Source organism: Phoca vitulina, unplaced genomic scaffold (assembly GCF_004348235.1).
Source record: "Phoca vitulina isolate PV1807 unplaced genomic scaffold, GSC_HSeal_1.0 scaffold13, whole genome shotgun sequence".
Taxonomy (NCBI): domain Eukaryota; kingdom Metazoa; phylum Chordata; class Mammalia; order Carnivora; family Phocidae; genus Phoca; species Phoca vitulina.
In genome coordinates this window covers 15,912,591-15,938,911 of record NW_022589716.1, presented here as the reverse complement: position 1 = coordinate 15,938,911, position 26,321 = coordinate 15,912,591, and the positions used below count along the sequence as shown (strand labels likewise).

Below are 26,321 nucleotides of genomic sequence, written 5' to 3'. Positions count from 1 at the left end.
GGACCATTTCCTTACACTGCACACAAAAACAGACTCAAAATGGTTGAAAGACCTCAATGTGAGACAGGAGCCCATCAAAATCCTAAAGGAGTACACAGGCAGCAACCTCTTTGACCTCAGCCGCAGCAACTTCTTCCTGGAAACACCACCAAAGGCAAGGGAAGCAAGGGCAAAAATGAACTATTGGGACTTCATCAAGATAAAAAGCTTTTGCACAGCAAAAGAAACAGTCAACACCACCAAAAGACAACCGACAGAATGGGAGAAGATATTTGCCAGTGACATATCAGATAAAGGGCTAGTATCCAAAATCTATAAAGAACTTATCAAACTCAACACCCAAAGAACAAAGAATCCAATCAAGAAATGGGCAGAAGACATGAACAGACATTTTTCCAAAGAAGACATCCAAATGGCCAACAGACACATGAAAAAGTACTCAACATCGCTCGGCATCAGGGAAATCCAAATCAAAACCTCAATGAGATACCACCTCACACCAGTCAGAATGGCTAAAATTAACAAGTCAGGAAATGACAGATGTTGGCAGGGATGTGGAGAAAGGGGAACCCTCCTACACTGTTGGTGGGAATGCAAGCTGGTGCAGCCACTCTGGAAAACAGTATGGAGGTTCCTCAAAAAGTTGAAAATAGAGCTACCCTATGATCCATCAATTGCACTACTGGGTATTTACCCCAAAGATACAAATGTAGGGATCCGAAGGGGTACATGCACCCTGATGTTTATAGCAGCAATGTCCACAATAGCGAAACTGTGGAAAGAGCCAAGATGTCCATCGATAGATGAATGGATAAAGAAGATGTGGTATATATATACAATGGAATATTATGCTGCCATCAAAAGGAATGAGATCTTGCCATTTGCAATGACGTGGATGGAACTGGAGGGTGTTATGCTGAGCGAAATAAGTCAATCAGAGAAAGACATGTATCATATGACCTCACTGATATGAGGAATTCTTAATCTCAGGAAACAAACTGAGGGTTGCTGGAGTGGGGGGGTGGGGTGGGTGGGAGGGGGTGACTGGGTGATAGACACTGGGGAGGGTATGTACTCTGGTAAGTGCTGTGAATTGTGCAAGACTGTTGAATCTCAGATCTGTACCTCTGCAACAAATAATGCCATATATGTTAAGAAAAAAAAAAAAAAGATAGCAGTAGGGGAAGAATGAAGGGGGGGAATCGGAGGGGGAGACGAACCATGAGAGATGATGGACTCTGAAAAACAAACTGAGGGTTCTAGAGGGGAGGGGGGTGGGAGGATGGGTTAGCCTGGTGATGGATATTAAAGAGGGCACGTTCTGCATGGAGCACTGGGTGTTATGCTCAAACAATGAATCATGGAACACTACATCTAAAACTAATGATGTAATGTATGGTGATTAACATAACAATAAAAAAATTTTAAAAAAAGTAAACCATAATCTGTTTTATAAAACTGTAAAATAGGCTATTTTAAACTGTGAATGTTTAAGGTTTTTTGACAAAGCATGAAAAAGGTGAGTTTCCTGAGAGAATTTATAATAACAAATAAATTTTATCCTGTCCTTTGATTTTCAGATTAATTTGCTGCATAATTTTGACCCTTTGTAAGTTTTTGCACTAAGCTTTTCCTTTTTGCCTTTAATTGTAAATTTCTCTATAGTTTCATAGAATTATGTCAGAAGAACATTTCTTTTAAAGATCACCACATAGGGGCACCTGGGTGGCTCAGTTGGTTAAGCGCCTGTCTTCGGCTCAGGTCATGATCCTGGGGTCCTGGGATCGAGCCCCACATCTGGCTCCCTGCTCAGTGGAGAGCCTGCTTCTCCCTCTCCCTCTGCCTGCCACTCTGCCTACTTGTGCTCTCTATCTCTCTGTCAAATAAATAAATAAAATCTTTAAAAAAAAAAAAAAAGATCACCACATAAACATTTCTATTCATAATACTTGAACAAAAAAAGCCATTAGTAGTCTATATAACAGGTCTTTAATACTCAACTAAAACACATTAACGTAAGGCTCTCATACACAAAAAAATTATTTTGCTTTTGTTACTACTGGTGGAAAGATATAATTGTAACCTTCAAAAGAGTCTGCATACTAAAATTTTATTCAAGAATATAAAATTAAATTTCAAATAATGCAGGAAAATGTAGTAAGAGTCTACATGCTAGCCTCTCTATGAATTATACATTCTCTTTCATTAAAATGGATCATACAGGGGTGCCTAGGTGGCTCAGTCAGTTAAGTGTCCAACTCTTGATTTCAGCTCAGGTCATGATCTCAGGGTCATGAGATGGAGCCTGATACTAGGCTCTGCGCTCAGTGGGGAGTCTGTTTGAGATTGTCTCTCTCCCTCTGCCTCTGTCCCTCCCCATCCTGCACACTCGCAAGCGTGCTCTCTCTCTCCACAAAATAAATCTTAAAATAAAATAAAATAAAATGAATCATACACTCCTCTTCCTGTCTAAGCATAATACTTCCATCTGTGTGCTAAGTCTCATTTACTTCTTCTTTGTCAGGGTTCTCCCTGTGATTATGTCTCTCCTCTGTATCTTCAAAATCCAGGTCTCTCCCATTGGGAATAAATAATAACTAAAAACTCTGTAAACTGCCTAACACTAGCTATTAAAGTTTCTTTACTCCATTTCACTACCAAATTTCTTGCTCTCACCACTTTTCTTGCTAATTACTCTTCAGTCTACTGGAATCTGGCTTCTATCTGAATGGCTCCAACAAAGTAATCTTGTAGAGGTCACTGTTGATCTCCATGTTACTTTTCAAGCCTTATCTTATTTGACATCTTAGAAGCACAGGCATTTCTTCTTAATCTCAGGAAACAAACTGAGGGTTGCTGGAGTGGTGGGGGGTGGGAGGGATGGGGTGGCTGGGTGATAGACATTGGGGAGGGTATGTGCTATGGTGAGTGCTGTGAATTGTGTAAGACTGTTGAATCACAGACCTGTACCTCTGAAACAAATAATACATTACATGTTAAAAAAAAAAGAAGAAGAAGAAGAAGATAGCAGGAGGGGAAGAATGAAGGGGGGGAAATCGGAGGGGGAGACAAACCATGAGAGACTATGGACTCTGAGAAACAAACTGAGGGTTCTAGAGGGGAATGGGAGTGGGGGTATAGGTTAGCCTGGTGATGGGTATTAAGGAGGGCACACGTTCTGCATGGAGCACAGGGTGTTACACGCAAACAATGAATCATGAAACACTACATCAAAAACTAATGATGCAATGTATGGTGATTAACATAATAATAATAATAATAAAAAGAAGCACAGGCATTTGCTGACCTACCCCTTTCTTGAAAGACCTTTACACCATTGGCACAAGAGTCACCGGATGTATGTGGTCTTTCCCTACTTTTTTGACTTCTCACTTTTGATCCTTTACCTATTTCTTACATGTCATTTCTGCCCAAGCTTTCTTTTCTTCTTACTCTAGAGTCTCTGGTTTCTCTACTCCACTATCTCAGGGTCTTTAATTACCATCTGTATTTTGATAACTCCTGATTCTATATGTCTAGCCCAAATCTCCATCTTCGGCTTTAGAACCATATACCCAACTTCCTATTTAATAGTTCAAATTTTATGTCCCACAGGTACCTCAAATTTAGTCCATCTGAATTTAATTCACCCAGTTATCTGAACAATAAACTGATAAGATGCTTAAATCCTCCCTTTTCCGGGGCGCCTGGGTGGCTCAGTCATTGGGCGTCTGCCTTCAGCTCAGGTCATGATCCCAGGGTCCTGGGATCGAGCCCCGCATGGGGCTCCCTGCTTAGCGGGAAGCCTGCTTCTTCCTCTCCCACTCCCCCTGCTTGTGTTCCCTCTCTTGCTGTGTCTCTCTCTGTCAAGTAAATAAAATCTTTAAAAAAAAAAATCCTCCCTTTTCCTTCTCTCTCACATCCACTCAACCACCAAGTGGGGCTTTGTAAGCCATGCCTTTGTCTTAACAGCAATAAGAAATCACTAAAGAGCATTTAAGCAGTGAAGGGAAAGACCATATTTGTACAGTAGAAAGATTACTCTACCATATAATGGAGGATGGAATGGAGTTAATCAAAGATCAAAAATTATTTTGACTTGAACTGTGGTAGAAAACATGAGGGAAATGATACTTTAATGAATGTTAGGTGCCAAATACAAAAACAAACACATTGAGGAAGAGTGTTTTTTCTTTAAACCAAGTGTTAAACTAAACATATTAAAAGTAACAAATATTTCTTCCTGCTACATCATCCCTTCAGAAAATCCGCTCCGTTAACAGCACTATTTTCCCTGTCCTCACCTGACTGGATCACCTGTGGATATGTGACTTCAGAAAAACCTTACCACAGGGGTGCTGGGTGGTTCAGTTGGTTAAGCAGCCCAACTCTTGGTTTCAGCTCAGGTCATGATCTCATGGATTGTGGGATCAAGCCCTTCGTAGCAGCCGGCTCTTCGTTCATCAGGAAGTCTGCTTGAAAGATTCTCTCCCTCTGCCCCTCCTCCCCCCACCCTCACCCCAGCTGGCCCGGCTCCTGCTTTCTCTCTCTAAAAGTAAACTTTAAAAAAAAAAAAAAACAACACCTTACCATAGACTGGGTTAAGCCAATTAAGACCTTCTCTACTAGGTACATGGAATGAGGATAGATAATCTCTACCAGGTTCTTACACTAATTTGTTTATTCTGTTGAAACAACAGTGTTTACATTTGATGAGAAATTTTTGAGTATTATATACCTAAATAAAAATCTCAGAGAGAGTATAATATCAGGAAATGTGAAACAATCTAAAAAGTTACTACCTTTTAATCAAACAATTGACTTTTTAGAAATCCTACAGAAATAATTTTTAAAAATTAGGACAAAGATTTGAAGAGCAACAATGATGTTCACTACTGGGTTATTTACAAAAGCAAAAATTTTAAATAGCAAAAAGTTGGAATAACTATATATGGAACACTAGAAGATTGCTTAAGGATATACATAAAACATTAACAATGTTTATTTCTGTGTAGTGAAATTACAGTGATTTTCCTTTTGCATTTTTCAAGTTTTCTGAACTAAGTATATATGCCTTTTCTAATCAGAAACAAATAAAAAATATCAATAGAAAAATCTACTCACCACTTTAATTAACCAAATTATCAATCTCGGGTGCCTGGGTGGCTCAGTCGTTAAGCGTCTGCCTTCGGCTCAGGTCATGATCCCAGGGTCCTGGGATCAAGTCCCACATCGGGCTTCCTGCTCGGCAGGAAGCCTGCTTCTCCCTCTCCCACTCACCCTGCTTGTGTTCCTGCTCTCGCTATCTCTCTCTCTGTCAAATAAATAAATAAAATCTTTTAAAAAAAAACAAAAAAAAAACAAAAAACAAATTATCAATCTCGACATCACAATAATGGGATAAGCATATTATTTATCTCCAAAAGGGATGAATTACATAACTTATATAGTAATTTTTGCCCTAAATGTTTAATTTAGTCGTAAGAAAACAATTAGACAAACCCATATTGAGGGACATTCTACAAAACAACTGGTGTGAACTATCCAAAATGCCAATATCTTGAAAATACTCCAACTGTTCTAAATTAAAGGAGACTATAATTACATTACAACTAAATTCACAGTATGATCCTTGATTGATCCTGTGTGGAAAAAAACAATTATTAGAACTGGAGAAATCTGAATATAGACTATATCAAAATATATTATTATTCGATACTAAATTTCTTGAATGTGAAAATGATATTGAGGTATAGTATACATGTAGTGTTATGGTATAAAATGGTATGTAGGAGATCATCCTTGTTCTTAGGAGATACATGCTATTATGCTATGTATTTAGCAATAAAGTCTTACGATGCCTGCACTTTAACTTTAAATAACTCAGCTTAAATAGACATGCCTGGGCATGCATACAGACACATGCATGCACACATGTACAAATATTAATACCAGCATTTCTCAAGCTGTTTCTAAGGAGCCTTTTTTTTAGACATTTTTTCCTTATTAGCTCCTCTCCCCCCATAAAATTTTTTAATTATGATAAAAAATAATATAAAATTTGCCATCTTAAACATTTTTAAGTATCCAGTTCAGTATTATTAAGTATATTCATACTGTTGTATAATCAATCTCCAGAACTTTATCTTGCAAAACTGAAACTCTATACCCATTAAGCAACAACTTCCCACTTCTCCCTAGTCCACCCATTCCCTGGCAACCATCATTCTACTTTCTGATTCTGATTTTTGACTGCTCTATATACTTTATAGGTGGAATCATATAGTATTTGTGTGTGTGTGTGTGTGATTTGCTTATTTCACTTAGCATAATATCCTTAAGATTCATCCATGTTGTGGCATTTGTCAGAATTTCCTTCTTTTTTAAGGCTGAATAATATTCCATTGATTGTATATATCACATTTTGTTTATCCATTCATCCATCCATGAACACGGGTTGCTTCCACTTTGAATGTTGAGAATAATGTTAAGAACATGTGTGTACAAATATCCACTCCATAGGTTGCTTTTTCACTCAGTTGATCATGTCCTTTGATGCATGTAAGCTTTAAATTTTGATGTTGTCTAATTTATCTTTTTTTTTTTTAACTTTGTTGCCTGTGCTTTTAGTGTCACATCCAAGAAATCACTGTCAAATCCAGTGACAGGAAGCTCTTCCTCTATGTTTTCTTCCAAAACATAGTTTTATAATTTTAAGTTTTATGTTTAGGTCTTTGATCCACTTTGAGTTCTTTTTTTTCTTTTATGTATCATAAGGTAAGGGTCCAACCTCATTTTTTTTTGCATGTGGGTATCCAGTTTTCTATAGCCTTCTTACCATGAGTCAACACTAACTGGTTTTAGGTTAGGGATGGTTATGTAAGAAAAACTTGTTACTGAGATCTAACTTAACTTTTTCTGACAAAAGAAGAGCATTTATATATTTAAAAACAAACTGGTATTAAATATCAGCTCACTTCATTTAATCTTTTCAAAGATGTATTTTACAAATATTTCATTTCTCTAAATCTAAGTGCTTACTCCACAAAACTGTTTCAGTTAGAGAAGTATTCATACCTAAATATTCACTTACTAGCATTATTTGTTTGTTTGTATTTCCCCCGAGAAAATTGTCCAGTAGTAGCTAGTTTTGGAAATTTCAAGTTTATACATGAATTTTGAAGTATTTGGTCATCTAAGGGTACAGGCAGGAAAAGCGTCACTTTAGAACCTCAGAGACTAGAGAGGGGGGAAAATATCTACCATCAGTAAAATCCTCAAAATCTTTCCCCATACCACATTTGCTTGAAAAAGGAAGACATCACTACTCTCAAATCAAAAGTCAAATGGATGACTCAGGTGTCACTAATTTTTCTCAATTCATTGAAACTGTAAAATAGTCAGTTTCTAAATTATTCTATCAACTTGGCATTATTGCCATTCATTAAGTTAATCCATAATGCAGAAAAAAATTAAATAACCCTCTGAGTATTAAACAGTTCTAGATTATTGTGCAGCAAAACAAATTCTGATCATCAAACCAGTATCTTTTTTCCTTCCCATTATGCTAAATAATTTGATTATGAACTGCAACCAAAATATAAACTACAATTATACCGTAGTAAATACTGTATATTCTTAGTTCAAAAGAATACTATTGTTTGTCAAATTGATAATCATAGCACCTAATTTGAATGACTACATTGACATACAAAGATTCCACCACCCTCAAAAACTGTAGTCTATTCCATTTTAAATATCATCCAATATCCTTTAATAACATTAATACACCACCAAATGACTTTCTTTGTAGACCAAGACAAGCACTTTTAAAGCTTGTAAAGGGACTAATTCTTAATGTTGTCAAATTAAGTTAAGCAATTTAACGCAATTACTAAATGTACTGACTTCTTTAAAAATTGTAGCAATTAGAGAAAATGTTTCACTGTCTTTTATAACATACACAAATAACTTGGCTTAAGCAAAGTTGTTTGGGCAGGCTGGTTTGTTCGTTTATTTATTTGGTGACAGGGCTGAATTTTGGTAGCCATTCTTTTTTTTTTTTTTTAAGGTTTATTTATTTGAGAGAGAGCGTGCTCAGGCACATGCACCACAAGCGGGTGGAGGGGCAGAGGGAGAGGGAGAGAATCTCAAGCAGACTCCACGCTGGGCACAGAGCCCAATGCAGGGCTCATTCTCACAACCCTGAGATCATGACCTGAGCCAAAACCAAGAATCAGATGCCATAGTCAAATCCAAGATTTTAGTCATGGCTTGCATTCATCCAAATCAAACAACAGCATTTGATATTATAAAATTGGATCCCTTCCCATCTCTGGTTTTGAGTTCATATTGTTAAAGTAGGGCACATTCTAATTTTGCTTTACAGCCACCACTGCCAGGGGTAAGGGTAGATTTCACCATAGACAAAACAACTTCGATCCGAGACAGGCAGCCTTTGGAACTGCCAATTGCCTGGACAGGCCCTATCCCACATTTGCTAATCAAAGTCCAATTATAAGTCTCCTAAACTTGTGGAGTTAGGAGGGTTAGGAAATGACCCAACGACCCAATCCTTGGACAATTGAGCATCGGACAATACTTTCTCTCAAGGAGATAGGGAGATTGAAATAAACTATACTGGTTCCTTCTAGCCTTAAATTGAACAAACAGATGATAAAAAACAAAAACACCTGATTAATGAGACTTACTGATACACTATGATTAATTATTTCAACTCCATAACTAGTTTTTCCATCAATAAATTGAGATGATTAATTCACCCATTTACCTTAATGTATTTTCAATTGCTTTCTTGTTTTCTCAACACCAAAGCCTATGGCTGTCTTTCAAGAATATATTCATCCTTCACCTCCTCCCTTCCTCATTCACTCATTCATTCAAAGGGGGATTACTATTTGTTATACTAGGTACAAGGTTGAACTAGTATACCAGGCACTAGGGATGCAAGGGTGAACAAACAGGCATGGTCCCTACTGTCCTGAAATCGACAGTCCAACAGAGATGGCCAGTATTATAAACACAGTAAAATTTCAATTATTTCAGTAATGCTAAGTGCTAAGATGTTACAAGAACCTATAAATAGGGGGATCTGATCAAGTCAGGGAAATCAGAGGAGGTGTCCCTGAAAAGGGGACCCTTGATCTAAACTCTATGTTTACAGAAGTTGGCATTAATCAAAGAAAAAAAGGTAGAAAAAGTAATCTATTCAAGAGAACAGCACAAAGGCCCTACAGTTGAAGCACATATGTTGAACATGAAGAACTAAAAGAAAACTCAATGTGACTGAAATAAAGGGGGCTGCATATCATATACTGAACTTAGGAAGACAGGTTCTACAGTCACAAAAGGGTTAGAACCAAGAGACTGATATGACTGAATTTGTCTGTTATAAAAATGACTCTGACTGCAAAGTGCAGATGGATTTGAAGGGAGGTCAACATGGTGTATTAGGAGGCTATCATAGTAGTTCAGAGAAGAGCAAATCACAGGTAAATAAGTGTACAGACTACAGCATACAGAGGGAAGGTAAGTAAATTTTAGAGATATTTAGATAAAACAATTAGGTTCGGGTGATGGATTGGGTATGGGGAGTGTATCTATTGCTATATAAAAAATCACCCTAAATCTTAGCAGTTTACAATAAATATCTCATAATTTCTGTGGATCAAGAATCAGGATACAACTTAGCTGGGTGCCTCTGACTCTGGCTTAGTCATAAGGCTGCAATCAAAGCATTGACCAGGGATGCATTTACCTCAAGGCTTGACCAGGGAAAGATTCACTTCGAAGCCTACTCATGTGACTGTTGACAGGCCTCAAGTTCTCACTGACTATTGGCCAGAGACATCAGTTCCCTGCAACATGGACCTTTCCAGGGGGCTACTCACAATAGAGCAACTGGCTTCCTTCCTGTAAGGACAGAGTTAGGGAAGAAGAACCACAGCAAGGGAGTGGAAAGCCAAGCAAGAAGGAAATCAGTCTTTTCGTAACCTAATGTTAGAAATGACATCTCAGCATCATATTGTATTCATTAGAAGTGAGTCTCTAGGTCCAGGACACTTACAGAGGAGATTACACAAAGGGCAAATATACCAGAAGGTGGGGAATCACTGGAGGTCATTTTGGAGGCTGCTATACCACAGGGAGTGAGGATGCAGGAGGCATTGTGGTATTAGTGAGATTGGTGATGATGAACACAGAAAAAACTCTTGCCCTCATCAAATTTACCTTATGATAGCTAAAGACAGATAATAAACATATAAACAAACAAATTCAGATAATGATAAAGATAGAAAGAAAATAACATAGGACAAAGTTGTGAGTTTCTCTTCAGCTTTGGTGTTAAAACATGCTTTTCATACACCCAAGTAGATTGCTAAAAGCCTTAGGATGTCCCCTAGATTCCTCCTGTACTCCCACTGACTTTTTGCTTCTCTTACAGCATTTATCTAAAACTGCTTTGTATTATATAGTACAAGTCACCCTTTGTGTTAGGCCAAAAACTGTGACCTCCCCCACCTCCAAGATGCCTACATCTACCCTTTGGAACGTGTGAATGTTTCCTTATTTGGAAAAAAGGTCTTGCAGGTGTTACTAAGTTAAGGATCTTGCAATAGAGTGATAACCCTGAATTATCCAAGTGGGCCCTAAATGCCATCCCAATAGTCCTTATAAGAGACACTGAGAGAAGACACACACAGGAAGAGGCAGGGTGACCATGGAGGCAGACATTGGAGAGATGCAGTCACAAGTCAAGGAATGCCAAAAGCCACAAGAAGCTGGAAGAAGCAAAGAGTAGATTTTCCTCCAAAGCTTCCCAAAGGAGTGTCACCCTGCTGACACCTTGATTTTGGACTTCTGGCCTCTAGAACTGTAAGAGAATAAATTTCTGTGGTGTTAAGCCACCTAGTTTCTGGTAACTTGTTACAACAGCCACAGGAAACTAATAGACCCTTCCAATGTTATTCCCTATCACCAGATTTGTGGGATTTATCACAAGTTCTAATTATTTGTTCACTTGTTTATTGTGTCCCACCCCTATTAATGTGTAAGCTCCATGAAGACGGGGCCTTCCCTGTACACCCTAGCTCTTGGCGTAATATCTAGAATATATTACATCCCTAGGAATTATCTGTTAAATGAATGAATGCATAAATGTCCCCCAGTAGATAACAAGTCTTGCAAGACAAGACACCATGTCTATTGGCCATAATTCCCGAAGTCTCCAGCAAAGAGTCTTACCAAAAACTGTTGTTGAACTAGGTTTGAGCTCTAGAAATCAGGGATTCTGGATTCTGAATATTGTACTGCAATTTACAGTTATATGACAACCTCACCTCTGCCTTTGTACACATCTGGTATTAGACTTAGTGTGTTCTAGTAAGTTTGTTCCTTATCAGCTTTTCTTTTCTTAACCCTGATAAGGAGCAGGTCCAGAAAGCATTCATTTTCTCATGCTGTACATGATCCAGAGTGGTTGGCATATTGTAGGGAACAGAAATATTTAAGACTTTGGGGTGAATTCGAATATCAGGCTCAATCATAACTAAAAAGTAACATCACACCTGGAGTAAATTCCTAATCAATTCTAGAAATGAAATATTCTCAACTGAAAGGAGACTAATCCTTAATCTCACATGGCTGTGAACCTGTGAACCACCTGGCCTGTAGTAGGGGCTCCATGAGTGGTACCTGGTTATTCATAATGCTTACCACTGACCTAACTCAGCCTTGAGGACAGCATTAGACAAGAGCTCCAAACCAGCTCCATCACTTACTGGCCATGTGATCTTGGGCAAGCTATCTTACCTTTCTGAGCCAAAAAGTGATAATAATACCTACCTTATAAGAGTGGTTCTGACATAGAAACTAAATGAAGTAACCGAATCGTTAAACTTAGGAAAAGTGCCTGGCTCAATAATGTATGTAGTTATTTTAAGCAAAAAATCTTGGCTTTTGAACATATGCAGTGATTTTGAGTAAATACTCCTACTTCCTTGGGCCTTCTGAAACAATGAACGGGACTAACTGACCCTATTCCTGCCTCAACGAAACCTAGTTTAGAAACCATCGAACCAAAGGCCATGTGAGGGTTCCATGTTTCCACGACTCTTCCCTTCAGCAACCTACCAGTTACCAGTGTTTACAAAGAAGAGAGACGAAACCGACTTGACAGGTTCTCCAGAAGAGTCCAGCACCTGCGGTAGCTCTTAAACCAGGCTCATTTTAGGCTTTTTCGCAGACAGAGGTCACGACCTTAGAGAGCGCGGGTCACAGGTTGGGCGGTCCACCATCTCCAGAAGAGTCCCTGAGTTGCCTGAGCAACGCCTACGTCACCGCGTACTCTCATTTATCCGTCGGTGAAGAGCACACAGAGCTCAACGCGCAGGCGCCTCGTGGGAGCCAATGGGCGCGGTCCGAACGCAGGCGCCGCTGGGCCCCGCCCCTTTCCGATCGAATTCGGGGGCGGGGCGACAGCGGGAGCGCGCCCGTCTTTCCCAGGCGAGCGGGCGGTTGTCCGAGGCTCTGTGGCTGGGCGCCCCGTTACGTAGGTTACGCATACAATCACTCCCCCAGGGCCGCCCGAAGCCCGCCCAGATAGCTGCGCCTTCCCACACCCGGGCACCCGGGAGGCGGGGGCCGCGATGGTGCGGGGCGGGGGCTCGACGTGGAGCTGACCGGGGGCTGAGAAGAGTCGGGGCGACGCGCGAAGCCCTTCCCTGCTGTCGGGCTCTGGGGCTCCCGCCCGCCGATTTCCAGTCGTCAGGGTCACGCCACTCGCTGGACGCCCTGAACTCCGTGTCCCCCAAGCCCCGGGCCCCCTGCGGGAATGTTCAAAAATGAGTACCAGGTAACCCGAAACGGCTGTCTACAGCTTTCTCCTCTTGGGTGAGGTAGTTCGTGTTCAGGGTGAGGACAAAGCTCCCTCCCCACTCCCCCTTAACACGGTTTTTTTCTGGGTGAGAAGTTCTGGATGAGTAGTCTCGACCCCGGAAGAAAAAAGGAGTAAGCAACCACGGTTTGGGCGTATGATTTGGCTTTTGTTCAATCTCCAGCTCAGTTCTTTTCAAGGTGTATGGATTGCCTGAGACTCTGATTAAAATGCAGATCTTAAACCCCCATCGGACCTCTGGATCAGAATCTTAGGGCAGGGCCCATAAATCTTGAGTTTTAACAAGTTCCTTGGGTACTCATTATTGATGCACACTGATGTCTTAGAAGCTATTTAGAATAGAGTGAGTGAGTGAATGCATGAGTGGGTTAAACCAAGAAAAAATAAGCATTTATCTACGTGCTATTTTCTTTTTCCCTAAAACTGGGGTCAGTGATTCTCTAACACCGGGGTAGGTTAGGATCTTTTGGGGTACTTGTGAAAATGCAGATTTCCTGACCCTCACCCCCCATCTAGTAAATGAGAACATCTGTAAAAACTTGCCCCAGTTGATTCTGATGCACATGGTCCAAAGATCACAGTGGAGAAACTGCTTCTGGGTCTTCCTCTGTCACCTTGAGTATCTTAATGTCTTCAAAACATGGCTTGCTCTTCTCACCTCACTGGACCCCTGAATCCACTGGACCCACTGCTTTTTTTGACCCTAGTCTCCTGTCCTTCCCTCCTACTTCTACCTGAGGTTACATTCTCTGTTTACAATTGTCCCTGTGCTGGACCAGCCCTCCATTGATTACCTCTACCTTTTTACCAAATGCTACTTGCCTTCCTATTAGTGTCCTTCAAGTAGTCTGCTGTTCTCTTTCTTCTACTCCCATTTGATATCATTAAATGTGTTAGAACAATTTAAGAGAGTTTTCCTCTCAATTTAGGTAAAATATGTTATTATAAAAAAGCATATGCCCACAATGGAAAACAGGAGAAAGCAGAAGGAAGAGGGGGTGGGTATTCCACCAGGTACAAGGATTTTTCTCTTTAAAAAAACAGACAAAACAAAACTGCCTCAAATTTAAAATTTTTATTGATATGTGACCTAACCCCAGAAGCTATAGTAATTTATAGTAATTCTTAACCACACACAGTTTGCACATAATACTGCCTAAGGAAGAAGAAATTTAGTGTCTTAAGTTAAAGTGATGGTTTTAAAACTCAGAAGCAAAAATACCTTTATATTATTGAGAAAACTTAAAAGCTGGAAATTCTTTACAAAAATCAGACAGATTTGCTCATGTGCTGCTTATAATTAAAACAGACCATAGAAGAAAACCATATTTAGTCTTCATTTCATATTCTCAATTTCTTGCAATTAACTCTTCCTCAGAGATAATCATCTTAATTCCTTTCTTTGATAATTAAAGCTTCTGGATATTCAGTAATGTGTTTAGTACTTTTATATAAGCATGGCCTTGCATGTTCTCAGGTTTACAATAGGGAACACAGAGCATGTCTATACAAATGATTCTCTGTTTTTCTTATACAAATTTTATAGATTTCCATATCAATTTATATTAGATATATAAAAAGATGGGAATGCTCAGAATAAGAATCAAACCCCAACGCCCACTCATTCCCAAGCTTTTTTATTAACCAGTACCAAAATATTCAATTTGCCCTTTTTTTGAATAATTATTGCTGGCACTATTGAGCCCTTGCTACATACAAAGTATTGTGTTTGATGGTTTATGTTTACTATCCTGTGTAATCCAACAACCCATTTTACAGATGGAGAATCAAGAGGTTAAATAACTCTCAAGGTCAGATAGTTAATAAATGTCAAAACTGGTATCGGAGCTTGGGTCAGTATGACTGGAAAGCTTATAGCCACAGATAACTTACCAGAATTTGTTAGCCTGGCTCTAAAGTTGAGCTTAAACCCTTTAGTCAAAGATGAATAGAATGTTTTGTAAGCATGATTTATACATGGCAAGTAAATGAACCCCACATCGAGAGAGTGTAGAGTTTGTATGGCACAATTTAATGTTTATCATTCTTTAAAAAAAATATATTTTTAAAATCAGAGTGGTTGTGGCTTAAGTACAATCAAGGTATACTGTAGGAGTTAATAACAGGGGTAATGTTTCCTCCCAGATCTATTTAACGGACAGATGCCTGGAACAGTGGTTATAGACTGTGTGGTGGATAGTATTTCCTGTTTAGCATTGTCTTTCACTTTAATTTAAACATGTTGTTTTTATTTTCCAGGGAGGTGCATTTGTTGAAATCTTTAGTGCCCAGGGCAAAAATCCTGGAGCAAAATGGAAGATCCTTGGCAGTCCATCTGTGATTTGGAAAGTAAGTGTTTGAAGTTAGAGCCATCTAAATCCTGGAAAGAAAGGAGAATGAAGGTTATAAGAAAAAGGGTTTGATAAGGTTTCAGAACTGTTTTTACTGTTCATTTCAAAAACCCTTTCATGACCCTGTTGGCTGCAGCTCTCCCAGAAACCACTCCTCAGTCCTTTCAAGACTTTGGCACTCAGCTCAGAACCCTTCTCTATAGGCCAAGTCCTGCTGTTGTTTTAGGTGACTTCAGTGTTTGTGAGGAAACTCTCCAAACCCTGAGCTGCTCATTTCTTGATTTCTTCATCACTAATAACCTCTTCCACTCTCTGTCAGTCCCCGTTCCCACTGTCACACCCTGTCCCTTATCACGGTAAACTGCAGGGCCTCTAAAATGACTAAGACACACCTTGAGACATCTCTCTCCGACCCCGAGCTTCAGTTCTTAAGGCTGCTTGCTCACTTAGTCTCACTGTATTTGTTCTTCAACCTAATTGAGACCTTGAGGCCATTGTCCTTTCTACTTCCCCAGTGCTCAGTTTTATTTAGGCATGTATTTTCTCTATCTTCGCTTCCTCTCCTCTCCAGCCCAGAATCCAGAGTCTGTGATTTCACTCACTTCCCAGGCAAAACCTTGAATGCCCTTGCTCTTTGTCCTTTCATCGTGCTGGCCTTGCCGAGGCCAACCATGTCTGAATCCCCAGCCATCTGTCTTTTCTGAGCGGAGTTCTGCGCCCCTCAGTAACTTTGGAGAAAAAAATCAATAGCCTCTCAGATTAATAATACTATAAATTCAACCTGAACAACCTGGAAAATTCTCATCGTATGTTCTCTTAGTCTCTCAAATGATTATTTCTCCATTATCTTCAAGTTTTCAACCCCCAACTCTCTACCCCCCTCCCCAATCCACAAGTACAGGCCCTCTTTACCGACTCACCGGAAGACCTCATGCCCCATTTCACAGGGAAAATTGATGCCATCAGATAGAAACTACCTCAGCCTGATGCCACCAGACCTAAAAACCTATATCCATCCCTATCCCTTTCTCTTTCACTCCTCTCCTATTCAATGGGGAGAAAGATGTCTTTCTGTGGACCTTATGGATAACTTTTTAAAGCTACTGTTTATAGATTTCCATATCAATTTATATTAGATATATAAAAAGATGGGAATGCTCAGAATAAGAATCAAACCCCAACGCCCACTCATTCCCAAGCTTTTTTATTAACCAGTACCAAAATATTCAATTTGCCCTTTTTTTGAATAATTATTGCTGGCACTATTGAGCCCTTGCTACATACAAAGTATTGTGTTTGATGGTTTATGTTTACTATCCTGTGTAATCCAACAACCCATTTTACAGATGGAGAATCAAGAGGTTAAATAATACTGTTAACTGAGTGCTTACTGTTTGCCAAGCCCAGCTTTAGCACATTACATATATTTATACAGTAGCCTTGTGTGATAGGTACTTTATGCCAGTTTTCTGGATGCTAAAACTGAGGTCATGGGGAGAGTAAACAACTTGCTTAAAATTATACAGCTCTTCCTGTGAATGAGAGATCAGTGATGTGGAGGGTATAGAGCAGGGAGCGTATTTAAGGCTTCCCCAAGGAAATGACATTGGATCTCTAAGAGCTAACTATGCACTGTGTGGGGCTGGTGGAGACAAGAGTGTTTCAGGCAAAGGGAAAAGCACATACAAATTCCTTGTGCAGGAGAGAGCTTAGAATTTTTAAGAAGTTATAAGAAGGCTACTAAGGTCAGAATACAGAGAAAAGAGAGAGTGCAAGGTAGGAGATTGAAGTTTGCAAAACCAGGCAGCAACTAGACTAGGTGGGGGTTTATGGACCATGTTGATGATTTGGGTAAGCTGTTGAAAGGTTTTAAGTATATGCCCAACTTGTGTATAGATGGAATAATATAGTCAGTCTATGTGTGTTCATTTCAAATACACGAGAGATGCTGTTGTGATGGATATAATACAGATTTATTTAAATGTTATTTAATGCTCAGCAGCCTTAGTTACAATGCATTTCTTAACATATACAGAGAGGAAGATCGGGAGGATCTGTGAAATATTATAATGGGTCTTTATACTCAGGTTGGGAATTTGCTTCAAAATGAAAAAATAACCATTTACATTACCACTTTGAGTCATGGAAATTGGACTGTCACGTTTAAGGAGGTTTTTTATTTTCAGGTTTGGTTTTGTTCTGTTTATGTTTCTTCTACCATAGTTTTTTGTTTTTTGGGTTTTTTTAAGATATTATTTATTTATTTGACGGGGAGAGAGAGAGCACAAGCAGGGGGAGCAGCAGAGGGAGAGGGAGAAGCAGGCTCCCAACTCAGCAGGAAGCGCAATGCAGGGCTTGATCCCAGGACCCTGGGATGTTGACCCGAGTGGAAGGCAGATGCTTCACTGACTTGAACCACCCAGGCGTCCCTCTCCTACCATAGTTTTTAAAAAAAAGGTCACCTTAATTGTGACACTTTAATTAGTACTGATTTTCAGTAGATGACATATAGAACTTCAGGTTAGAGCACTAGTAAAATAAGGCAATGATTAATTTCATATGAGCCATGGCCAGACACCCAGGAACTTGCGGACTGGATACAACATAGGTTAGGTAATTTTGTATATGGTAACATGGAGTGATGTTCAGCCTGTGCTGTTAGACAGGAATATGTTGATTAAAGGAGAGGAAGGGTAACTAAATTCTGGAAACTCTAAATTAGTAACTTAGGAATCCCTGAAACTAGGGAATTTCTTATCATTTGGAGGAAGAGTTTCTTGATATGATAGAGGACTTGTCAGGTGATGTAGTGGGGCTTCTGTATCCAGTTCCCGGCAGTTTTCAGGGTAAGAGTATCATCAAGGCCTGACTTTTAAGTCATTTGAATCTGGGACTTTTCCCCCCATGGGTTTGCAGCTCCAATTTTATGATAGAAGCCAAATAAAATATGCTCCAATTACCACTGTTTTTATTTTTGTTCTATAGGAGTTTGATAAAGAAGTTAAAAGTTTTGTGTTTGTCCTGGAAGGCAGCAGCCGAACAAACAAAATTCAGTTACCAAAGGAGAATAAGCAAATCCGTAAGTAAGATTTTTGACATTAAAGCTTAACATTTGATTTTTAAAGTTATACTTTTAAGTCTAGCACACAGGCATTAGTTTGGCTTTTACTGGCATTTGTTAACTTAAAGTGATAGGTCTGTTTTTAATTTAGAAATTAACCTTATGCCAGACTTCATGTATATATAAATATTATATAAATATATATTAAGTTATATATGTATTTTGCTTCACTGTTGATTCGTAATCTAGAAGGTTTTTTTTTTTAGATTTTATTTATTTATTTAGAGAGAGAGAGAATGAGAGCACACAAGCAAGCAGGGGCAAAGGGAGAGGGAGAGAGAGAATCCCAAGCAGACTCTGCACTCTCGATCCCACAACCCTGGTACCATGACCCGAGTCGAAATCAAGAGTTGGATGCTTAACTGACTGAGCCACCCAGGCACCGCTAGAAATATTTTTAAGAAGATTTAGAAGATTATTTGGTAGCCATTGATTATCATAGTAACGGTATTTATTGAGTAATTACTTTGTGCCTATAACTTCCCTAGCATTTCACATTTATTAACTCTTTTAATCCTGATAATAGTTCTTTTACAATGAACACACTGAGATTGGTTTCTCATCAAGAAATCAGATAATTAAGGATAAGCTTTGAAATAAACTCAGGACTTCCTAAATTATAGAAAAAATCTGTGAGAAAAAATTTGTGTGAAATACCATAGAAGGCATTACTTAATGACACATCAACTTGTATACCTTCAAGAATATTAATATCTAATATGTATAAATATAAATACAAATATGTGTTTCAACAAAAACCCAAAGAGTAGATTTTCAGTTCTTTCTTACTTTGGAAATTAGGAACATCATTTTAAAGCAGAAGGAACCTTGAAAAATCACCTGAATTTACAATCAGAAGCCCAATTATTGGCAGAACTGAGGTTAAGATTCAAGGCTCTGCCACCAAATTAGGCTTTGAGTAAATTGATGGCAATTTAAGATATATAATTTTTCAAAATAATTCATCCGATTTTCATCAATTTTATCCTATGTGTTAACTATAGATTTCAGGTGATTTATTAAATGTAAGCAGCCAGTTATTTTTTATGTTGATCATTTCCTTATTTCTTCCTTTATTAATTAAGAACATTTACTGAACACCTACTGTGTACCAGGTGCTATGAAAAGACCTGTTCTTGGTAACTGATTTTCTCGTTTTAATTCGGTTTTCTAAACTTTCACAGGCTCTGCTTTATCTACCACTTCACGCTACTGCATGCATATTATAGATTTCTAAGATGTAAACCGAGCCATAGAAATTATAGATGGAAGATGATTACTTTTAAAATAGTTTGCCAGTGTTTCTTTCTAAAATAAAACAGAACCTCAAAGAGAAGGGGTAATCTTTGTTGAAATCATTTTTATTAATTTACTACCACTTTAAAAATCATGATTTCCTCATAGTTCCTTTTAAACAATAGAGTTTTTTTTTTTCATTTCCACAAAAATTTATATACTTATAAATGAGGTGAACTAAGATGAGCCAGAGAAATATGTCTGAAATTATAGGTCATTCTTGTTACAGGAGCCATGGTCCATCTGTTTTTAAGGATATTGACTTTGTGAGATGGATACATCTGATTTGCAGGAGTGTGACTTTGTTCTAAACCAGTGTTCTCTGGTTGGCCTATCCTTCTATGCACTGCCCTTAGCGTCTGTGCACATAATCATGTCACTGATAAAATCAAATCAGTTCTGGTAACCTCTCTCAGTTGGATCTGAGAAAGATTTCCCCTCTATCAAAGGCTCAGTGACTAAAGACAAGCACCCTTTTCCTACATTTATCTAAGATTTTTTTTAGAAACAAAACAAGCTTAATGTGTTATAATTGCTTTGTAAAAGGAAAAATGATAGTTTTAATTGGAAGAAACAAAAGAATCTTCTAATGTATTTCTTGTACAATGCCCTATAATTAAAAATTAATCTGGCTCTTCGGTAGCATGTGTGGTACTGTAACAAATGAAACAGCTTATAGAGTCTGCCCTGTACTAATGCCTTTAAGATTAATTGTTTGTAATTTTTGATAATAGAACTTTATAGCTATTTTCACTTGTGTAAAACGACCTTCTGTGTGAAGTTGTTAAATTAAATGGCATGTCTTGGGTAGAGAATTGGTTTTCCATTAACATTTCTAAATTTAGTTCAGTTACCATTACGTATTCTTATTTTAAGAGTAAACATCCACTTTATTTATGCAAACTTGACATTAGGTACCCCATATGTATTTCCCACTATATTAGGTAGTTAGGAAAAAAGCTTAATGATGAAAGTAAGTACGTTTAACTTTTCATTTTAAATGGTGATATTTCGGAATTATATTTGAGCATCTCTAAATGTCAGAGTTTTGTTTGTTTTTTACACTACATCTTATCAAATAGAGGAAAGCGTGATATTGATGATCAGATTGTGCACTTCTCCAGCGCAGGAATCTTGCACCATCCACTCTGTACCCTAACTTGGTATATCGTATGTAGTTGGTGTTAAATAAGTTTGTTACCTTGCCACATTAAGAAACTATCACAGTTTGGGTTATAATTTCTAACTGTAACCAGTTCACCCTCATAAGCAGATTAAGTAAATGATTAGCCAACTATACAAATAAATCCATGCTGCTCTTCATCCTGGATCATGCTGTGGAGCTGCCCATATGAGATGCAGCGGGGTCACACGCAAACATCTGTCATTTGGATGGTCTGCCCCAGGACTTAATCTTTTTGAGACTCTTATTTGAATCCATTGTTTTCTCTGCCAGTGGCATCTGAATCTTAAGGTGTGTCTCTTGGGATCAGCATCCCTGAAGCCTTGTGTTTATCTAAGTTTCAGCTGCTCTGGAGGATGAGGATGAGGTCATCTTTATGAGCCCCGCCCCCCCAACTTACTCCCACTCCCACTTTGGTATTCTTCTTAAAATAAATGTCATTATGACTTGCTTTGTTTAAAACCCTTCAATGATCTTGACCTCACCACTCTATTGATAGTGCTCTTGTCAGGGTCACTAGTCTTCTCTGTATTCCTGAATCCAGTGGCTCATTCTCAGCCCTCATCATGCTTGACGTATCAGCAACATTTAACAAGTTGACACCATCCTCCTTGGATGCCCATCATCTTGAGTTTTCTTTCCACTTCACTGGTCTTCCTTTTTAGTTTCCTTTCATGTTCTTTCTCTCCCCAACCCAGCTTCATGTTGCAATGCCTATAGACCTGACCCTTGACACTCTCTACCTGTATTTACTCCTTTGATTATCGGTGCTTGTCTCATAGATTTAAATACCATCTCTGTCTTACTCCAGCTTAAATGTATTTCCAAATCAGACTTCTCGCTCAAACTCCAGACTTGTATTTTCAGTTGCTTAGATGACATTTCTATTTGGACAGCCTTACCCTGCAAACTACTCCCGCTGCTACAGATAGCCATATCTCCATTGTTAGCAACCTCTCTTTTCAAGTAGCTCTGACAAAAAACTTCAATCAGTCTGATTTTTTTTCTCTTCATTCAGTCCATCAGGAAGATTTTGTTGGTTCTATCTTCAGGTTAGACTTCGAGTCTGACTATGACTTTTTGTCGCCGCCACTGCCACCACATCTCATGCTTGGAACATCTCATGCATTCGTCTTCTCATTGGCCCACCTGGTTTTTTTTACTTGCTTCCCTACAGTTTGTTGTCAGTTTCACAGCTAGAGCAATACTTGCAAGTGTAAGGCTCTCTGCTACTGAAAATATCTCATCTCTGAGTGAAAACCAAAGATCTGTGGGACCCTATGGTATCTGGTACCCTCTTAATTCTCTGACCTTATCTCCTCTTACTCTTGCTGTTGTTCACTCTGTTGCAGCCATACAGGTCTCCTTGCTGTTTTCAAACGTAGCCTGGTGCCCTGTCGCCTTCACACCTGTGCACAAGCTGGTAACCCTCTGCCTAGAGCTGTCTTTTCCCAAATAGCTGCGTGGCTCACCATCTCCTCTTCTGTAGGCCTTTAGTACAATGTCTTCTCAATGACAGCCCACCCCGCCCTGTAATTTATAGCCCTTCCACGCTCGTGATCCCTTTTACCTTTCTCTACTTTTTCCCATGTACTTATCTCCATTTTACATGCTATTTGTTCCTTAGAGATTTTTTTTTTATTGTTTTTCTCACAGTTGCCAGAGGTAAGCACCCCCAGCACAGAAATTTAGTCTATTTTGTTCACCTAGTATAGTTCCTGACACATAGTAGACATTCAGTAAATCTTTGTGGAATAAATTAATGAATATATGAGTGGATTCCCATTGATCTTAGGATGACCTATATCCTTCACATGGCCTTCACGGCCCTGAATGATTGAGATCCTAGCTATTTGCCAGAATCACCTCCTGCTGCTTTTCCCTTTCTGTGTCCCCTACCAGTCCTTTATGTCTTTAGATTCATCCACTCCACCATGGCTTTTTTCATCACATGATGGAGTATTCCCTCTCCCTATAACATTTGTTCCTCCATCTCCCTCGCCCACTCAACCCCTGCTCTTTCTTCCCAGCTGAATTCCAGTGTTATTTCTCCCAGAAAACCCTCACTCATCTTCCCTCCAGTGACCGAGGATTATACACTTTCATTGCACCCTGACCTTCTCCTTCCTGAAACTAGAATATCGGTTCCAAGAGAGCAGAGACAGTGTCTGTCTTATTCACTACAAAAACATCTGCATCGAGTCTGGCATGTAGTAGATGCTCAGTAAGTCTTTTTTTGAATGATAGATCTAATTTAATTCATACAAATAATCCTGTGAGGTATATATCTAATTTGCCCAGCCCAGTTTTTCACCTGAAAGGAAAAGAGCCCAGAGAGATCTTCTGATTTGCCTGAGGAATATGGAATGATCCAGAATAGAGGCATACCTGTTTCCTGTCTTCTGGGTTGAAGTGGGAGAGGTGCACCTCAGTGTGCTGTTCGTGCTGGGACTGCGCTAGGAAGCAGGAAGTAGCTTCAGTCATGACTTGGCAGGGCACCTGTAAAGGATGACTGTGTTGTGCTCTCATCCCAAACTCGTGGACGATGAAACAAACACTTGTGAGATGTACATGTGGTGTATGTTGGTGTACAGCTGTCACTGGCTGTAATGAAGCAAGTATAAAACCACTCTTTAAAAACCTGATGGTGTTTTACCAGTTAAATGCGTTTTAAAAGATTCAAAGGAAAAAAGGACTTAACCCCTTAAAAATAGAGGTAGTTTATCTCAGCAGAGAACAGATTATGAAACTGCAGAAACCTGCATATTTCAGTAAAAAGACTAAATTTTTATGAATTTTATATACTTGATGGGCATTTTTTGACTAATAGTAGTTCACATTCAGCATTACTTAGTGATTTTCAATATAATGTAGACATGAAGAGTCAGCTTAAATTTACTAGGCCACTGGAAAAAATATTACTATAGAGTTTATTTAGCATTTCTGACACACAGGATCAGTGTATGTCAAATGTGATTAAAGTACTTTTTTCTTTGTCAGATCATCACCATATGGTATTGTCATACTTCTTTTAGAAGTGAAGCCTTTTGGAAACTAGGGCTTCTGTATGTGAGAAAGTTGAATTACAAAGCTTTCTTTTTTTGAGGGCAAGTGTCTTTTGTATCTAAAAATGTTCATAGGAAAATGCCCTGTATGTGTAGCATAGCTCATTGTTTTTGAAGAAAATTGTGCTGATTCAGTGAGATTTGTGACACAACTTAGGGACCTTTGTAAAGACTGATTTCATTTATCCAGGTGCTCTCTCAGCTCTATATACAGAGGCCGTTGTGCGATGGAAAAACGCCATAGGGTCAATCAATGGAAGATGCAGGAGAGAAATTAATGATGATTTATTGAAGTTAGCCTCATTTTGGTGTCTCCCGTTGGTTTTGTAGTCCAGAACTCCCATAAACATGGTAAAATCCAGTTCCTAGAGAATTTTCAAAGGTCAGAGCCTGTTATCCCCTGTTTCCGTTCTATTACTATTCTATGGATGGCTCTCTCGAGCAGTTTGTAAGCTTAGCATTATAAGTGAAAGTTATCATTATATGTTTGACTTAAAAGATATTAAGCAGACTTGACCAAATATGTTTGTTTTGTAGAAACTAAATTTTAGGTAAAATGTAGGAACTATTTAAGTTGTTCAGGAATGTTGCAAAACAGTTTCCCAAAGGAATTATAAACCAGAACATACATGTAGATTACCCAAACATGTGTTGTTAAGACACACACACACACACAACAAACAAACATACACATACTGTTACTTTGAAATACTTAAATTTGTTAAGTCTACTGAGTTGGAATAAATAGAAAATAATACGCATTTTAGACCGGTAGCCTTCTTTTATCCTCTCCTGTTGCCCTGTACTGTAAGATTTGTATGAGAGGTTCACAGATAAGTCAGAACATTTCCATTTCCTACAGAAGTCCCACATGAGGAGGTAAGTTTCTAAAAGGCATGTTTTAGGAGGAAGTGATTCTAAAACATCCATTAGGAGCATCATAATTGAGATATCAAGCAGAAGTTCAAAACCTAAGAGAAAAGGAATTAAGTGAATGGGTCTGAAGAGATAATATAAAATCAATTGATTTTCGAAACAGTTGTAGCCTTCAGCTATTAAAAGTGCCGTGGGGGTTGGTTTTTCTTCAGATATTTTTAATTCAGATGAAGCTGGTGATGGGGAATGAAAGCAGTCAGTTTGCAGTTTGTGAGCACTGAATTAATTAAAAGTATGTTAAATTAACAAAAGGCATTATAAATGAAAATATGTTCCTCCATCCATCTCACTGTGGACACATTTAAAATCCTATGAACTAGATATGGCTCATCAAACCTTCAGCTGTAGTTGTCATAATTAGAATTGTTTTTCTTGATCTATTGTTTTTTATTAAGTTGTTTAGTTCAGTTAAAACTGTCAATGGATAAAAATAATTGCCACATGCTTTTATGGCTGCCTTGATGGGAATCTGTAGTTCAATTTTATAGGTTTCTATTGAATGCTGTCCTATGTGTACATTCTCTTGCAACCTAATAAAAACAGTAAGTAAAAAATTACTATTTTTTTAAATTTTCATAAAAATTTCACCAAGCCCACAGGTGGGACTTTAAAAGGCAACATTTGTTGTCAGAGTTTGATTTGATTTTCATCAACTTTTTTGCTTTTATAATGAAGTTGTAACTCATGGGCAGTACTATTACAGTTGTGCTATATTACTGAAACGCTAAAAACTTCAGGCTGCTGATGGTGTGTGATTGTGTTGGTTTATATGCACATATAAATGGTTTGAACATATGAATGTATATTTTCCCCCTCTCATTCTAGTTGGACTGATCCAGAGATTTCTTGTACTTCAGATTTACATACCCCTGGGACAAGACTTCTCCACTGAACTGCTGTAAGATATACAGAACTTCTTTCAATGTTTTATGTGTATTAGACATTTAATCAATTGAAACAGTATGGACAGTCATTAAATTACAAGTGGCAGTTTTTGCATTAAAGAGCAGTGACTTATCAAGTTGACATGAAGTAATTAAACTAATTTAATTGTATTTCTCAGATATCATTATAGTCTGGCATTTCCCTAGGGGAAGAAGGCAAATTTCATCTGTTTAAGAAAATATCAAAGGATTGTGGATTTCACAATAAACAGCCTATAACATGCAGAAACAAATAATCCCAAAGTTTGAGATTTTCATTCAAATGAGGGGTAATTTTGTGCTCTGCTATTGAAAACCATATTTGGATTGAAATTGATCGAAATACCTCATTTTAAAGTTATTTGCTTTAGTTTAGAAATATCAGTTGACATATGAATGGCTTGGAATATGTTTGTTTTAAATAGCCTTGCTATGAACAGATTGTTTAGCAAAAATGAGAATATACAACTTTAACTCAGTTGGGCTATCTGTTGTCTGAGATGATTGTGAGAATGAAAATAACATTTGAT

General features: G+C 38.4%; 1 protein-coding gene across 9 annotated transcripts in view; it reads left to right on the top strand.

Annotated features, from left to right (window-relative positions):
- The first annotated feature begins 12,513 nt into the window (after positions 1-12,513).
- CFAP20DC (CFAP20 domain containing) overlaps positions 12,514-26,321 on the top strand; it is a 255,001-nt gene continuing 241,193 nt past the window's right edge. For all 9 annotated transcript variants that reach the window (XM_032411639.1, XM_032411644.1, XM_032411642.1 and 6 more), the window contains exons 1-4: positions 12,514-12,874; positions 15,176-15,265; positions 18,253-18,346; positions 25,694-25,766. In XM_032411639.1, the coding sequence (XP_032267530.1) occupies positions 12,854-12,874; positions 15,176-15,265; positions 18,253-18,346; positions 25,694-25,766 (278 nt within the window). In that variant the 5' untranslated portion in view covers positions 12,514-12,853. The remainder of the gene's footprint in view (positions 12,875-15,175; positions 15,266-18,252; positions 18,347-25,693; positions 25,767-26,321) is intronic.